General features: G+C 45.6%; 1 protein-coding gene across 5 annotated transcripts in view; it reads left to right on the forward strand.

The window, feature by feature from the left end:
- The window catches only part of RBPMS2 (RNA binding protein, mRNA processing factor 2), a 49193-nt gene extending 41398 nt beyond the window's left edge, over positions 1 to 7795 (forward strand). The window contains exons 7-10 of one of the 5 annotated variants that reach the window (XR_014541699.1): positions 920 to 1094; positions 1696 to 1740; positions 4990 to 5057; positions 6424 to 7795. Coding sequence is in view for 2 of the 5 variants with exons in the window: in XM_083587070.1 (XP_083443196.1) it covers positions 798 to 893 (96 nt within the window). In the remaining 3 variants the exon portion in view is untranslated. Of the gene's footprint in view, positions 1 to 797; positions 1095 to 1695; positions 1741 to 4989; positions 5058 to 6423 lie in introns of those variants that run through there. The other 4 variants (XR_014541700.1, XR_014541701.1, XM_083587071.1 and 1 more) reach the window with 4 other exon arrangements.
- Positions 7796 to 17327: the final 9532 nt, after the last annotated feature.

A 17327-nucleotide genomic window follows, 5' to 3' on the forward strand; every position in this document is an offset into this window, starting at 1 on the left:
CACGGAGTGCTGTTTGCTCCAGTTGAGCTTTATAGAGCAGTTTTTTGCAGGGGAAGCTCCAGAGGAAAAAAGTGGGACACAGACATGGAGCTTTAACACACTCACCATGCCTGGAACAAGTGGAGGAAAGTAAAATGCAGATAAGCCCTATCTAGACATTAGATTGATCCACTTTCTGCTGCCGCTAAGGACAAACACAGCCAATTCGGAAAGAATTTGCCCTCGCTCTGAACACATGCACCCTTCCAGTGCAATCGCCAAGGAAGCACTTGTGAGTCCTCCCATTCCATTGCTTTCAGCTCAACCCTAATCAGAATTGCTCCTGGGCTGTGAGAAAGAGTTATGCAGAGAAGCTACTTGTAGAAAGGTACATGAAAAGTGGGCAACTGCCAATGACTACAGACTTGCTGGAGTGTCTCCAGTACCAATGTTTCCCTCTACTAAAACACACCACTTTATTTCTGGGGTGGGAAACCTGTGTCCACATCCCCACAGGTGGTTGTGCTGCAAGTCAAGTCATCCCTGAACATTTGCCTTGCTGGCTGGGGCTGATGGGAGTTTGAGTTCAGTAACTTCCGGCAGGCCACAGGTTCTCCACCCTCTCCGTAGCCAAATGAACTAACAAATGACAATGCAAGAAATCTTCCTCTGTAGCCCTTCTTGCAGCCCAAGAAGAGAAGAGGCATCTCTAGATGGGTTGTTCCAGTGGTTTGAACAGCGATGACTACGGATTCTGTGTTTGCCCCCGAATGCTGATTCCCGCCCCCTCTTCCCCGTCCCACCAAAGCTCCTGGCAGGACCTACAGGTTGTCATGATCAGTGGCAGCTGCCAACAAAATGCCTCTTGCCCCCTCCCCCGCAAGGGGCTCCCACAGCGGCCAACTGGTGGTTGAAATGATCCCTCCTTTGATGTCTTCAGTGACCTGCTGCCAGGATGCCTACGCAGGCCAGCCCTGAAGCTCAAGGCTGGCCCTGGAGGTGTGGGACACCATAGTCCTGGCTTGCCCCTGCTAGAGTGGAGTGGCTGTACAACAGCTTCATTCCTAGAAGCCTTTAAGGATGGTGGGTCCCGTCTCTGGAAAAAGGCTGGTAAGGTAACGTCATCTCTCTGCCATTTTGGGCACAACGGGGTTTTTTGCAAGCTTCTTTTTTTTTATTATTTTTCTGCCCCATCTCTTCCTTGGCAACCCAGTGCATGGGCCTCCACGCTATCCACCCACCAAAAGCCCAGGCAGGATGAAATGCCAGGTATTTCTCTAACCCACCTCTTGCCAACTTGGCACACATGACATGGCACCACAGCATGGCACCCCTTGTGTTGAAAGTGGCCCCACTGAGCAGGGATGGATTGGTCCTGCCTGTGGGAGGGGAGGAGCCTCAGCGGGTGGCAATCCTGCCACATGGTGCTGTCGAGCGGGGGGTGGGGGGCTCCCTGCCACCTTTTTTCACTCACCACAGTCACGTGGTGGGAGGGGGGTTGAGATTGTAGTCGTAGCAACAGCACACACGGATTTAATTTCCCCCGCACAGCCAACTGGTGCACACACACACATCAGTCACGCTATGGACTCTGTCAAGGAAGGGACAACCCATCCTTGACAAGAGACCAGAATATCCTTCTTCACACTCTTTCCAAATGTAAAAAAATCCTGATTTCCTTTAATATAATTTTGTTCTTTTACTCCTTCACTCCAGTCTGATACGGTTGCTGCCTATGTCATAGAACTTCATAGGAAAGGGGTGAGGAAGATGTTGGAGAGGGTGGAAGTAGGGTTGGACAAATCTGTTAATTGTGGTTTCTCTTGTTTTTCCAGTCTTAAATTTGGGTTCACATTTCCACTAGTGCGATTTTTTTTTAAAGGGAATTTATCCTAATATATACATTTTTAATGCAATTTTGCATAATGCACGTCTTGAAAACCATTTCCCCTAATAATAATGCATTTTTCTTCACATGTTTTCATAGCTACATGCACTCTTGTGCACATTTTACCCCATTTTGTACATATTGCTTAGCTGAGGAGCTGAACTGCAGACTTCGGAGAAGTTGAAGTTTTGAATCATAGCTGAATTTCAGTTCCCATATTGTTTCAGTGAAGCATGAGTTAAGAAAGTTAGGCTTTAAATGCAAGCTGAACTGAATTCCCTCCCTTCCCTAGGTGGAAATTAAGGCTGCAGTGTTTAGTAAAACAAAGGGTTATGCTGATCTGACATGCAGATTTTTTAAAAACTTTACAGATTTCGTAAGAACTTTAGAGGATGAGAGCACCAGTCTTATAAGACATCTCTCTTTATCAGGGGATACCTCTAAAGGTGATGCAGGCATCTTTTTAAAAAGTGTGCTGTTTCACAGTTGCTTACTCATGTGCAAGTGTGATCAGTTGAGTAGAGTCATGTGATGGGCCCTCGTGATATGGACTGTTAGCCACGGTCCGTATGTATCCTGTATCTTCCCTGTCATTGCAAATCGAATAATTGTGTTTTGATGTGTTTCCCCCCACCCCACCAGCCAGCTTTGGTCCAAATTGAGAAAAAGAACACCCTAGCTGCCTTTTTGAAGCTGGTAATATGTACACAGCCCATATGTAGAAGCAGCTGGCTTACTAAAAACACTCTGGAGAGAGAACTGCCCATTCCGCCAATGCTCTCAGTCTGGTCAACACAGATATCGAAGCAGCCTTGAGATACACAATTGTCATCTTAGCACAGGCATAGAGCCAACCTCTTGCCCTTCCATTGGGTTGTATGTGCACCTTGGGTGGCTGTCTCTCTCCTGGCAGGATCCTGCAGATCTAGCGACTGGGGGTTTTCTTTCCAGGGTTAAAGAGCACTGCACAGCCCGGCCAGGGAAACTTCCTGTTTCCATTCAGTTGTTGAGCAGAAGGAACAAAACTAATTCCAGATGTGCGGGGGAGATGGATGTAGGAATCTGGGAAATGCTTAAGCTACAGCTTGGGAGTGGTGGGAGTTTGTGGAAGGGCAGAAATACAAAACATGACAATGCTGGTGGCTGCTATCAGGTGGGAGAACTAAATGCAACTTTTAACTTGCAAGGAAGGATAATGGTAAGAAAAAATTGAGGTTGGCAGGCATGCTGCAGAGCAAGCCGTACTCACAGACTGTGCAGATGTTGGAGGGAGTAAGAAGTCCAGTCCCCCAGATGTTAATATTGGCAGCAGATTTTATATATAAATTATAGTGCATCTAGTAGTACCAGTACAAAGGTGTGTTAATCTTCCTGAGCAACTTTTATATTATATCACATCCACATTGTATATTTGAAGCACTCTTACATCACTCTTAACTGTTAATGGCTTCCCCTGAAGAAACCTGGGAACTGTAGTTGTTGAGTGGGAATTGTAGTTCTGGGGGGGGGGAATCACCTAAGTCTTGATGCCCATAACAGACTTCAGTTCCCAGGATTCTTTGGGGGAAGCTATGATTGCTACAGTGGGTATATAATTTAAGAGTACTTTAAATGTATGTTGTGGATATAGTCTAAGCTGCGAAAGGTCTTTAAGCAGAGACTGCAGAATGCTCTAGCTCTGAATTCCTAGCGTTAAAACGGGGATTGGACCTTCAAGGACCCCTCCAACTGCATTATTGGGTGGAGCACATATAGTACTAATTATATTTACATTGGTCCTACTATTATGCCTTATGAGGAGGGCAAAGGTTCAATTGAAACTGCCTTCATGAATCCTCAAAGATATGTTCCTCTTGATTCCTGTGCAGTAAGAAATTTCTATTTGCTTTAGCTTGGGGATGGGCAACATGCAGCCCCTCAGGTGGTCCTAGGCTGCCCCAGCTAGCATGGCCAATGGGCAGGGATAATGGGAACTGTAATCCAGCAATGACTGGATGCCCACAGGTCCCCCATTGTTGCTTTTTCAGATCATGGTTGTTGGGTTACTTCTGGACCAAACGCTGCTGCAGCTGTCCAGATGTTACCTCTTCTCCCCTGTTAAGTTGCCCTAGGCCCAAAACTTATCAGCATTTTGCAGCTGTCAAAATAGGGGCTCTTGTACATTTGATACCTCACTATTCTCACACAAAGGGTCCCTGCGCACAAGCCTCGCACACTACTGCACATTTTCAGGCTCTGCTTGCTTTATTTGTTTACTCTGAAGCAGCCTCCTCTGCACCGAATTCTGGAGTAGGTGTGTCTCGTGTGCAAGAGAAGGCTATCTGCAACAATTTATTCATTGTAATAAATGTTGTAAGTTTTTAAAAAACCAAAACTTAAAAAACCACCACACCTTAATCTGCCAGTGGTTGTACTTGTAAAATAGCTGCAACTTGAAATGTGGTTGGTCATGTTGACTAAGTGGTTAAGTTGTTTGGGAAGCAGTAGAGATTGGAAAGGAAGCAGGTTGGAAGTGTTGCACATGTGATCGATTTTTAAAATCTCAAATAGGAACATTTATTTACCAGAGACTTGGTTCCAGACGAGAAGAACCAGCTCTGATAAATGTGGACAGTTGGAGCACATGAGACCGCTTTGGTTGTGATGGCGAGGAACAGCCAAGAAGTAAAGAATCACTGCAGAGTTGTAATGTGGGGCAGGAAAGAGGCCCATGAGCTGTAGGTTGAGTCTTAAGACAGCCATTGTTGCCACCATGTCCTTTTTGTGGCGAAACCTACAGCTCTGCAGGTCATTCATCAAATGTGACCTCCAAGGCATAAACTTCCTTAGAACTGGGAGTTGAGAAAAGATGTATCAGTTGCCTTGAAGGGGCAGGGGCAGAGAAGACATTATGGGACCTTACTAATGTTGAGTATGTCTCCCTGTGTCAATTATTCAAAAGGTTGCAGGGAGCAATACATGATGCCAGAAAAGAGTGGCAGTCCAGTTTTCCAGAGGATCTTGAGGAATAATGAGCAACCTAAGAGAAGTAGCTTACGTAGAGTTTTTGGGAGCACTGGTTACCTTCATTGGATGCACTGATATTTCCCCCTCCTCTATCACACTCTGTCATTCTCTTCTAGATGCGCTGGTATCCGCCCTCTGAAGCTACCCAGCAAGGATGGAAGTCTCGTCAGTTCTGTTAGTTTTAGTGAGTATCTGGCTTGGATGACTTGGCTCAAAAATAATAATAATTTATTATTCATACCCCGCCCATCTGGCTGAGTTTCCCCAGCCACTCTGGGTGGCTCCCAATTGAGTATTAAAAACAATACAGCATTAAATATTAAATACTTCCCTAAACAGGGCTGCCTTCAGATGTCTTTTAAAGATAAGAGAGCTGCTTATTTTATTGACATCTGATGGGAGGGCGTTCCACAGGGCGGGCGCCACTGCCGAGAAGGCCCTCTGTCTGGTTCCCTGTAACCTCACTTCTCGCAATGAGGGAACCACCAGAAGGCACTGGATCTCAGTGTCTGGGCTGAATGATGGGGGTGGAGACGCTCCTTCAGGTATAATCTCTCGTTAGTGGGGATTGGATAGTTGGACGTCAAGTATAATGATCTTTGTTAGATAAAACACAGACGGTGGGCATAAGTTTTAAATTGGCAGCAGAGCCGCCCCTACTATTAGGCCAAGTGAGTGAGGTGAGCTGCTGCCTCAGGTGGTAGATGCATGGAAATATGTGGTGCAGGAGACAGGGAGACATGGAATCAACCAACAAGTCCTTTACATTCTCTTGAGCTGGTGACAGTAAAGCTACACTACAGCCTTAACGTAACTATGTGGAATGGAAGGGTTACATATTATTGCCCGCACATGGGAATACCAGTGAAAGCAAGACTCCCTCATGGCAGGTCCCGCTGCCCCCTTCAGTCATAATGTTCAGAAGCACCTGCCATGTGAACAATGTGATGAATTTTGACTGATGTCGCAGGTGAAGTGGGAGAGGTGGCAGACTCCGTGGTTAGGGGGGTATTGTCTTTTTCTTACTGTGTTATCTATTTTGTGTTTGTGTTGCAAACCACCCTGTGATCCCTGGATGAAGGGCGGTATATAAATTTAATAAATGGTGACAATAGTAATGTTACTCTTTAGGTTAGACTCTTGGGGTCTGGGGTGGAGGATTCTGTCCTGGTTACAGTGTTTGAAGTAAGGTTCAACTGATGGTCTTCTGTAGGTAAAATGCAGGAAGTAGGAGCCTTTTGTCTGCCCTGGGCAGACCCAGATAATCTCCACTAGTGACTGCTGTTTATATATACAGCCCAGGAGCTTAGGTTACGTCCACCAGTTATCATATTTTAACAGAGTTTTGACTGGTGTTCCGTGTAAGGCGATGCCTCCATTTATAATTCAGTCACTACACCACAGACCTCCATTTTTTTTGAAGGCTGGTCTCCTCTCTGAGCGAACAAGCAATGATAGGGAGGATGGGGGTGGAAGCTACCCTCCTTGCATCATAGTGGGACTTAGATGAAGGGTGTTCTCAGCAATGCTCTCTCCCTTGTTTTTTCAAGAGCTGCCTCTTGGTCCACGTTTCCCCCCTTTGTCTCTCCATGGAGTGATGTGCCAGGGATGAAGTTATCTGGATCGCTGGAAACCTTCCTTCCAAGCCCTTCTTGTGGGCACCAGCAAGGTGCTCAACTGCAGTAACTTGTCCTTCTTGTGAACGAAGATGTGGGCTTTCCCGTCCAGGACTGTGAACATAAACTGCCCACCCCCTCGCCCAACTCAGTGGACTCTGCATGGTCTGTGTTTTCGCTTGCCTTCCTGCCTGCCTGTCTCGCCCTCCGCTAACTCATAGCAAACTTCCATATCTGAGTTTCTCCTCCTGCTACGCTGAGGCCTAGTTGGAGAGACTCGGTTTTGGTGACAGACCCTTTTTCTCTTCTCGTTTTTTTCCCCTTTTTTCTGGTTTCCAGCTGGGTTCCTGGCACAAAAACGTGGTCTAGCTGTGTGTACGGTGCAATATCCAGGGCCTTCTTATCCTAAACATTGTTTATGCAGTTCCGCTGGAGGAAGCGAAAGACAATCAGTTTTGCATGTTTTCTGGCATGAATTTAAAACACTTTAACTTGGGTGTGTGCGTGTGTGAGTGTGCAAAGCTTGTTTTTGTTCTAGCATTTGTGTAACCATAGCAACGGGTCTTGGCCTAGCTATTGATCACTGAAGTTTTTCATCTTGCTTCTGTGAAGACTTTGCTTCTGGAAAACACTATCCTAGTTTTTGCCCTGTCTCTCTCTGTTCCCCCCCCCATCCCCTTGGCTTTCTTTTTCCTCCAGTTTTCCCTTTCCAATTTCTGCTTTGACTAGAATTTGAAAAAGAAAAAAAAGTTTCTTCTCGAAAGTACAATGCACTGGGTTTCTTGTCCATTTGCCCTTCTCCAGTTAAAAGTCAGGGTTGTTTTTGTGTTTGTTTTCAGTCAGACTTCTATATATAGAACAGCTGTAAAATATTTAACCTTTTTTTCCACATCCCTCTGATTGGAGAGAATCCAGTCTTGCCAAATAATCAGCCATCCTTATGGGAATACCGAACAAAGATGTACGAGTATTTTTGTACCATGTGTAATAAGGAAGTATTTATGCATCATAAAAGATTTTGTGGTTTTTGTGCAATTAATTATTATTAAAGAGAAACTGTAATCTGTAAGATAAGTTAAATGTTTAGTTAAAAGCTTGAAGAGAAAAAGACTTTTTTCTGTAACTGATTCAGTCAGGCATAGTAACAAGAAGTTGTGCAATTTTTGTTAACATTTTATTGCTTGGTATTTGGAAGTGCTTTAAGTATTATTGGACCATGGCTGTCTCGCTTGTATTAAGATTCTTGAGAAATAAGTTGCTATATCCTATGAGAATGTGAAACTGGATAATATATGAATTGTACTCAGTGGTGTGTTGACTCTTTAGTGTGGTGGGGGCAGGGGTGAAATGTGGCTATTAACTTATAGAGCTCACAAACCTGTCCTGTTTTGGAAATGTGGCATGGGGTTACATTTGCGCCACACCTTCAAAGTTCTATCCTACCACTTTAGCATCCATAACTTCTCACAAAGAATGCTGGGAAATGTAGTTTAAGGGTGCTGAGAGTTGCCAGAAGACTCCTATGCCCCTCTCAGAGTTAAAATTCCCAATTCAGACCCTCTTCTCAGGGAGCTCTATGAATTGTAGCTCTGAAGGGAACAGGGTTTCCTGACAATTCTCGGCACCATTAACAAACGACATTTCCCAGGATTCTTTGCAAGAAGGCATGACTATTAAATGTATATATGTATGCTGGATGTTGTGCATCTGTCTCCCTCACCCCTCAATCCTCATCCTCACTGTGAGTAGGACAGAATTGCTAGGCCACAGAGGGAATCATACACCAGAGGAAATTTGGACAGGAACATGTATCACACCCTCCAACATTCCTCGGATGAAAATAGGGACATTCTATTCTGCATTGGTATCACTGCTTGAGCATATTTCTCCTGGTCAAGTGCTAAAGTTATTAGAGGAAACACACAAAAGGGCAGTATGTTAAGCACAGAAAACTTTCTGTTCCTATCTCTAGGAACCGAAGCTGTGTACCTCTGAACTACCAGTTGCTGGAAATGCCCTGCTTCTGAGCTTCCTTTTGGCAGAAAAGGATGCTGGACTAAACAGACATTTGGTCTTGCTGATTTGGTGGTCTGTGCTGCCCCATTTCAGACTGCTTGTGGGACTCAGTGCCCTTTGTATCAGAGTCCTGCCATGTAGAAAACTCCTGTGTTATGGGGGGAAAGTCCCTAGTTTTTGATATGGAGAGAATTTTACATGGGGTAACACCTAGAGCCAGACTTAGCTGCTTTGTTGAGAACTGGGCCTCACTTCTGCATGGCTGGAACGTAGGCAGCCCTCCACCTGCCTGCCCAAATGTCTACCTAACAGCCATCCAGTGACTGGTTTTGGCTTTTGGCTTCTTCCTTCCTCATCTCTCTGTTGCCTTTGTAGTCCTCAGCAGGGAAGATGATGGGGACTAAACTGGAATTAGTTGGCTCTGGTTCCACGTGCCGTTCGGGCTCCTTGTCTTCTGCCCTGGCAGTCTGAATGGACACTTAACCACTGCAGAGCCTAGCCATATGATCAGTTCTCATACCTGCCCTTTCCTTGAATGAATTCCACTTTTGTGTTTTATAGCCACCTGACACGTGCCTGGTCATCTGCTGTCCCTGTCCTCTTTGCTTTTCTAGTGTGGTTGCATCAAAGTCCAAGCTGCCATGACCAGTGCCCACCAATTTGGCACCTCTGGAGGGGGGAATGGTCTTCCCTTTTGCCTGCTGTGTGGATGCACCTGTTCCATTAGAGGGGCAAGATGCGCTGCCGTCACCAAAAGGCAGGGACTGTTTTCATGAATAAATGATAACAAGTAAACCATTCATGTTGAAACAACTGCTCAGCCAAGCGACATTCTCCCCAGCACCAAATAACTCTTCCCCACCCCCCTTCCTGCAGTGCAGGTGTCTCCCTAGTGGGCAGGACTAGGAAGGGGGAGGTTGCAGGCAGCAGTTGGAGGGAGGGTTGAAGTGTTTCCGCAAATGCAGGTAAAACTGCACGGCCCCTTTCCCAAATCCAAAGCAGACATTGTGTCTCCCAAATACAAACTATTTCAACATTCGAACCCAGACTTCTATGCATTCTCCATGTTATTGGGAACATCAGTCACTGGATTCTTCTGGTTATAATAATAATAATAATAATAATAATAATAATAATAATAATAATAATTATTATTATTTATCATTTATACCCCGCGCATCTGGCTGGGCTTCCCCAGCCACTCTGGGTGGCTTCCAACAAAATATTAAAATACAGTAATGCATCAAACATTAAAAGCTTCCCTAAACGGGGCTGCCTTCAGATCTCTTCTAAAAGTCTGGTAGTTTTTGTTCTCTTTGACCTCTGACTGAAGGGCATTCCACAGGGCGGGTGCCACTACCGAGAAGGCCCTCTGCCTGGTTCCCAGTAGCTTTGCTTCTCGCAGTGAGAGAACAGGCAAAAGGCCCTCAGTACTGGACCTCAGTGTCCGGGCAGAACGATGGGGCTGGAGACGCTCCTTCAGATATACTAGACTGAGGCCAGTTGTGTTTGATGAGACATGGGTCTGCAACCCTGCTGTGTCTGGTGTAAGGATGGTTGATCTTGACTTTGGCTGTATTCCCTCTTGCTTGCTTAGAAGTGGCATCTCCATCTGCCCCCTTACCCTTGCTGCTGTTGGCAGAGGCGTACCCACAGCTTGGTCAAACCAGTCCCTGCCACAGGCACAGTGCGTAAAAAAATCACCGTTCTGACTATGGGAAGTTGTCGACGTAACACTGCTATTGCAGTGAGATCAGACATGGAAAAAGCTTTCTGTCCTCTTCACACCATGGCACAGAGGCACACATTATTTTGTCGCCTTTCATCCTCTCCTCGCCCTCTGGATGTTTCAGTTACCTGGATTGTGTAAAATGTAGTAATAATTTCTAATGTGGCTATTGCGGTAAAGTGGCTTTTCAGGGGGCACTGCCCATACAACTCCTTGCCAAGGGCCCCTAGGTACACCTTAACTTTTGGTTATCTTCTCCACATTCCCTACCCCTTTGCTAAATCTGAAGCCAGAGGGACAGCATTGCTTACGAGAGGAAGGCAAGGCAGCAATTAGAGCAAAAATCCCACGTTGTATCTAAGAACAGGCCCCTTTCTGTCAAAGACCTTTCATGATCTGTGTTTAAGAAAGCAGAAGGCAAATTATTAATATATGGATCTCAGGGCAGTTGACAACATAAAAATGCAATATAAAAGCACAAAATGCATAATAAAAATAGGAACAACAAAACAAAACAAAACACACAGCCCAATAACCCCCCTACCCCATTCCACAAACATATTTAAAAGAAGTATATGGTGCTACTCAGCCAAAAGCCTGAATGAAGAGGAACATTTTTTTGCCTGATGACTAAAGGTGTATAATGAAGGTACCAGCCGAACCTCCCTGGGGAGAGCATTTCACAAATAGGCAGCCACTACAGAACAGGCCCGTTTTCGTGTTGCCGCTCTCCCGACCTCTTGAGGAGGCATGCGAAGAAGTACCTCAGATGGTGGTTGCAGGGTCTGACTAGGTTCATACGGAGAGAGGCAGTCCTCAAGGTATTGTAATCCTGAGCCAAAATTGACTTGCCACCTGTATACTAGGCTTTTGCCAGAAAGGCAAAAACTATTTTTTCTGGGTGGTGGTGGTCATTTTCTTGGAGCTAGAGCAAAGAGTCTAGCTTTTGGTTTCACTTGATCTTGTGTGTCAATGAGGGATATCCAATGATGATGATGATGATGATTTATTGCATTTATATCTCACCTTTCCTTCAAGGAGCTCAAGCAACATCTGGAAGGCCAAGGGTTCCCCACATCTGCTCCAGATTATTTAAAGGGAATGAGAACATATTTTTTTAAATTAAAGTACAACCCATGGGACATGGGGTCTCCATTCTGCCTGTGTTATGAAATAAGGGCTATATTGGAAGGAGTGAGCTACAGTCTGTGGGTCACCTTTCCTGACAAAGCTCCTTCAAGAAGTCGACTTGGCTGCCCTTTGGTTTCCAGGAAGCTGTCCTATACCTGGCATATGTTATTAATCTCAGCATTGCCTGCACTGAGTGATGGCAGCACTCTGGAGTATGACAGATATTTCCCCAGCCTTACCTGTTGATGCCAGTAGTCAAATTGGGGACATTTGCAGTTGGAACATATTATGTACTTGCCATATATGCAAGCCACCTTATACCTGCCAGTGGCACTGTGATCTAAACCACTGAGCCTCTTGGGCTTGCTGATCAGAAGGTTGGTAGTTCGAATCCCCACAATGGGGTGAGCTGCTGTTGCTCTGCCCCAGCTCCTGCCATCCTAACATTTTGAAAGCAGGCCAGTGCAAGTAGATAAATAAGTACCACTGCGGCTGGAAGGTAAATGGTGTTTCTGTGTGCTCTGGTTTCTGTCATGGTGTTCCATTGTGCCAGAAGCGGTTTAGTCCTGCTGCCCACATGACCCAGAAAGCTGTCTGTGGACAAACACCGGCTCCCTCTGCCTGAAAGCGAGTTGAGCGCCGCAACACATCGTCGCCTTTGACTGGACTTAACCGTCCAGGAGTCCTTTACCAGCTTCTTTGCCCATCTAGGAATTGTCTGCAGACTCCTAAGCAACAACAGCTCTCCAGGGTCTCGGGCAGAATTCTCTCCTATACCTGCTCCCTTGTGCTTTTAACTGAAGTTGCCAAGGGCACATGTTCTACTGCTGAGCTACTGTTACACCCTCTGTCCCCTTCATACAGGTGGGGTACCTGTGGCTGTTCAGCTGTTGTTGAACTCCAGTCACCATCACTCCACCAGCCAGCACAGCCAGAGGTCAAGGATGATAGGTGTTGTAGACAACAATACCTGGAGGGCCACAGGTTCCCCATCCCTGAAAATGTTGCCTCCCATTTCCTTTCTTTTTACTCCAGTGGCTTCTCTCGCCACCAGCACCTGCTCAGTCTCTGCATTGATTCCTGCTGAATCGTTTCCCCCTCCACTCCAGTCTGTCAAACCAGCCACAGTACTCAGCTTTGCTCACCTAAGCATGAATGGCCCCTGGAGACCACTAGAGCCAACCGTGGGAGCACCCTGCCCTCTGAATTATAGACGAGATTGTTTAAATCCTGCATTAACATGGGCTGAGCATGAATAATTCACATGCTCCGTGCTTGCAAAGGGGTCTTGCGCATGTGCGCACACATCCTTCATAATAATCAAAGTAGGTCATAGCAGCAGCCAGGGCCCTAGAACAGAAGCACACTGCAATAAACCCGTGTGTGTGTGTGTGTGTGTGTGTGTGTACACACACACACACACAGCTGTGTTGACAGGCAGAGCAGATTCTGTCTTAATCTGGTGCGATAACCAGCTTGTTGGGAGGCAAACTCCATATAGCACAATGGCTATCTGGTTTTGAAGACAGAATCTCCCCCTTCTAAAAACAGACACAACAACCTGGTCAGCTGTAAGTTGTTATTCACTTAAACCAGGGTTGGGGGAAATTTTGGGGTCAAGGGCCACGTCCCCCCATGGGGAGCCTTCTGGGAGCCACATACTAGTGGGGAGCCAGAGGCATCATGAGTTGGCAGAGCAATGATCTTTCCAGCGGAGGAGGAAGGACACTGGGCACCTGTCCGAGGCACCATGCCTCCTTCCCAAAGTCCAACTCCTTGCTTAGCCTGCTTTGGGAAGGTGGCAGGAGGGCTGGGCTAGATGTCAAATTGGGTCTCACTCCCACCACCGGTGTGACAAGACTATGTTCCTCCTGTGGGTTCCATGTTGAAGAACTACTCTGGCCCACCATGGCTGTAGCCAGGATTCTTGTTGGAGGAGGGGCAAAAAGATCATGTGTAAAAATACCCCACAAAAGAGGACATTACGGAGGGCTGGCTTTTGTTAGGGGGGGGTACGACAGATTTCGGGGTCCCCCCGCAAAATCTCAGTTAACTGAGTATTTTAAATGCTTTTCAATCATTTTTTATGATTTGGGGGGCACTGCCCCCCCCCGCTATGCCCATGCAGCCCACTTGGTATGAAAAGTTGGCCACCCTTATGAAGACACTTGGGTCTTCCTGGTTTTATGAGAGAAGTCTGGACATGGCTAGGGCGCCATCTAGGGGAAGGCTTCAATTCAGCAGTCCAAGAACTATGTACAGTGGTACCTCTGGTTAAGAACTTAATTCGTTCTGGAGGTCCATTCTTAACCTGAAACTGTTCTTAACCTGAAGCACCACTTTAGCTAATGGGGCCTCCCGCTGCCACCACGCCGCCAGAGCACGATTTCTGTTCTCCTCCTGAAGCAAAGTTCTTAACCTGAGGTACTATTTCTGTGTTAGCGGTGTCTGTAACCTGAGGTAGCACTGTAGTTAAATGAAGGCCTGAGTCTAGCGTGAGAGGTGTGTGTGTGTGTACACACACACACACACACACACACACGCACATATGTGTACAGTGGTACCTCGGGTTACATACGCTTCAGGTTACATATGCTTCAGGTTACAGACTCCGCTAACCCAGAAATAGTACCTCGGGTTAAGAACTTTGCTTCAGGATGAGAACAGAAATTGTGCTCTGGCGGCGTGGTGGCAGCGGGAGGCCCCATTAGCTAAAGTGGTGCTTCAGGTTAAGAACAGTTTCAGGTTAAGAACGGACCTCCGGAACAAATTAAGTACGTAACCAGATGTACCACTGTAGAAGGCTTGCCAATTGGAAGGTTAGCAGTTCGAATCCCCGTGACAGAGTGAACTCCCATTGCTCTGTCCCAATTCCTGCCAACCTAGCAGTTCGAAAGCATGCCAGTGCAAGTGGATAAATAGGTACTGCTGCAGCGGGAAGGTAAACGGCGTTTCCATGCGCTCTGGTTTCTGTCACAGTGTTCCATTGTGCCAGAAGCAGTTTAGTCCTGCTGGCCACATGATCCGGAAAGCTGTCTGTGGACAAACACCGGCTCCCTCAGTCTGAAAAGCAAGGCGAGTGTCGCAACCCCATAGTTGCCTTTGACTGGACTTAACTGTCCAGCGGTCCTTTACCTTTACACATATACGAGCATATTATCAAATAGGAATGGACACAGCTGTCAGTTTTGGTTCTCTCTTTCTCAGTCTTCTGATCTTAAAATTCAGTTCTGCTATGTTTATGCAGCAATTTCCAAACGTCCATGTAAACCCCCTTATGAAGGCCTCAATTAGGCCTCAAGTTGAGAAATGTCGTTAAACTGTGCATGGGAATGCGGCCTTTTTTCAAAGGGAAAAAGCAAACTTTCCTCCCCTTGATTTTGCTAGTACTAAAATAAGAACTGCATCCTCCATTTCCTTTTGCTGCCTGGGAATACCTGTGGCCTATAGGTCATTATGTATATAAAAGGAAAAAGACAAGGTTGTTGTCCCTTCTCTCCTTTTTTTATTCATTCTAGCTCTGGAAACATTAGCAATTACAGTAAGAGAATAAAATAAAATAAAAAGAGGTGCAAAGATGAACAGAAATTGCGAGAGACTCATATTCTTATTATGTTTAATATATAGTTTTAAAATTCACAGAGTCTATACGATCTTTAACAGAATTAGTGAAACTTGCAACTGAATCTAAATGTTTAGTGTAATATGCATTGAATAAAGTAAAAGCAGAAAATATGGATATAAATGACAGCAGATTCCAAGAAAAAAATTGATTATAAGGTATTGGTGGTGGTGATCCCATAAGAATAACAAATAAGAGCAAAACACACACACACACACACACACACACACACACACACACACACACGGCAACTGGCAATCTTACAAAGCAATGTGAGAAACTGTATCTTTTTCAGGCCAGATTGCCTGAAGATTTTTTCAATTCATTTCAACATTTATCAACCGAGATACTGGCTCAGCAAATTAACAAATGGCAGTGTCTTCTCAAAAATCGTTTGGAGCAAGAAAAAGCCAAGAAATAAAGGGGGAGAAATATGCGGGATAAAAAGAAAAAAAGCTGTCATCTGTGGGTTTCAGACCTAAATCTGTATTGTATTATGTATTGCAAATTGCATTAATTGGCTCACTGAGCAAAGTGACACTGCACAGATCAATCCAATCTCTGCCCAGGGAGAAGCAGGTTATGCCACCACCTTATTTGAAGCCCTGCAATTCATACTAGCCAGGGTGATGATGGGTATATCTTCTTTTTCTGTCACAGAAGAGATGTCCACATCAGGCCCCTTTCTGGGAGCTGGACTGGCATAATATGCAGCATTTCCCTGAGACGATGGTGGCATTGCCTCTGCTCTGCTTTCTGTGCCTGCAGCAGGGACCTCCATAGTGGTGGCACCCTGTCAGCCCACAGGAACATCTACTGGATCCTAACCAGAAGGTTAGGCTCAAAACCTAAGAGATTTTACAACATTTGATGAATTAATTAAAAAGGCTGATACTAATGTATCATCCAAAATCTACAAGTTGCTCTTAAAATAGAATAGTGGGCCAGAAAAAGTTAGCAGATTAAATGGTAAAATGAGCTCAAAAGTATTGCCGGGGGGGGGGGGGAAATCCCACGAGACACATGGGAAATTTTGTGGCACAGTCCATAAATGTTATTTCAACATGATGATAAGGGAGACTTGTTAGACAAATATACTATTTTAACACTGTTTTATGTGCTTATAAGGGATGATGCAAAATCCTACAGTTCTTGGTTTCAGAACTGACTTGTATCCGAAAAAAGGAACATAAAAAGTTATTTCCAGTTTCAATTCCTTGTGGACACATCTGTATACATAATTACTTCCTACTCTCTCTCTCTCTCTCTCTCTCGCACACACACTCTCTCTCTCATATATATATATATATGAATTTAAGACAAAAAATAGTTTCTTTGTTACAGCACACAAATAGAGCTCCTGTGACATTCACTTATACAGTGCTTCTCCAATTTGAAATATTGGCTTTATTGATTTTAATCTTGTTCCATACTCAAAGCATGTCTACTGGTTTCTCCCTTGTGTGAGCCCTGTGATACTTAATGAAGCTCTTTCTTACCCTGAGAGCTAGGGGACAGGGGATCTGGGGCCTTCCAAATGTTGTTGGTCCACAACTCCCATCCTCGGTGACTGCTGGCCATGCTGGCTGGCGCTGGCGGAAGTTGGGGGTACAACGTCTGAATTGCCGCAGGCTCCCCACCCCTGCTTGACGCATCTATTTGGCTTCTGCCTCGTGTGAGTTCTTTGGTGAGAGGTGAGGCTTTTCCTCACACTGAAGCTCCTTCCACACTCCAGACATTTGTAAGGTTTCTCCCCTGTGTGAGTTCTTTGGTGAGTAATCAGGCTTGTGCTCAAACGGAAGCTCCTTCCGCACTCCAGACATTTGTGGGGCTTCTCTCCTGTGTGTATTCTTTGATGAGAAGTGAGGCTTGGTCTCACCCGGAAGCTCTTTCCGCACTCCAAGCACTGATACGGTTTCTCCCCTGTGTGAATTCTCTGATGGTACATGAGGGCCGAACTCTGACTGAACCTCATTCCACACTCCAAGCACTGATACGGTTTCTCGCCACTGTGATTTCTTTGATGGTATGTGAGGGATGAATTATGACAAAAGCTCATGCCGCACTCCAGGCATTTATATGGTTTCTCCCCCGTATGAATCCTTTTGTGTTTACTTAGGTATGAGCTCTGGCCAAAGGTACGACCGCACTCCAAGCATTTATACGGTTTCTCCCTTGTGTGAGTCCTTAAATGACAAGTCAGGCTGGTGTTCGAACGGAAGCCCTTCCCGCACTCTGAGCATTTATATGGTTTCTCCCCTGTGTGGATTCTCTGATGAGAAGCAAGGTCATTCCTCTGACTGAAGCTCTTCCCGCACTCCAAGCATTCATGTGGTTTCT

Source organism: Podarcis filfolensis (genome assembly GCF_964270895.1).
Source record: "Podarcis filfolensis genome assembly, chromosome: 14".
NCBI lineage: Eukaryota > Metazoa > Chordata > Lepidosauria > Squamata > Lacertidae > Podarcis > Podarcis filfolensis.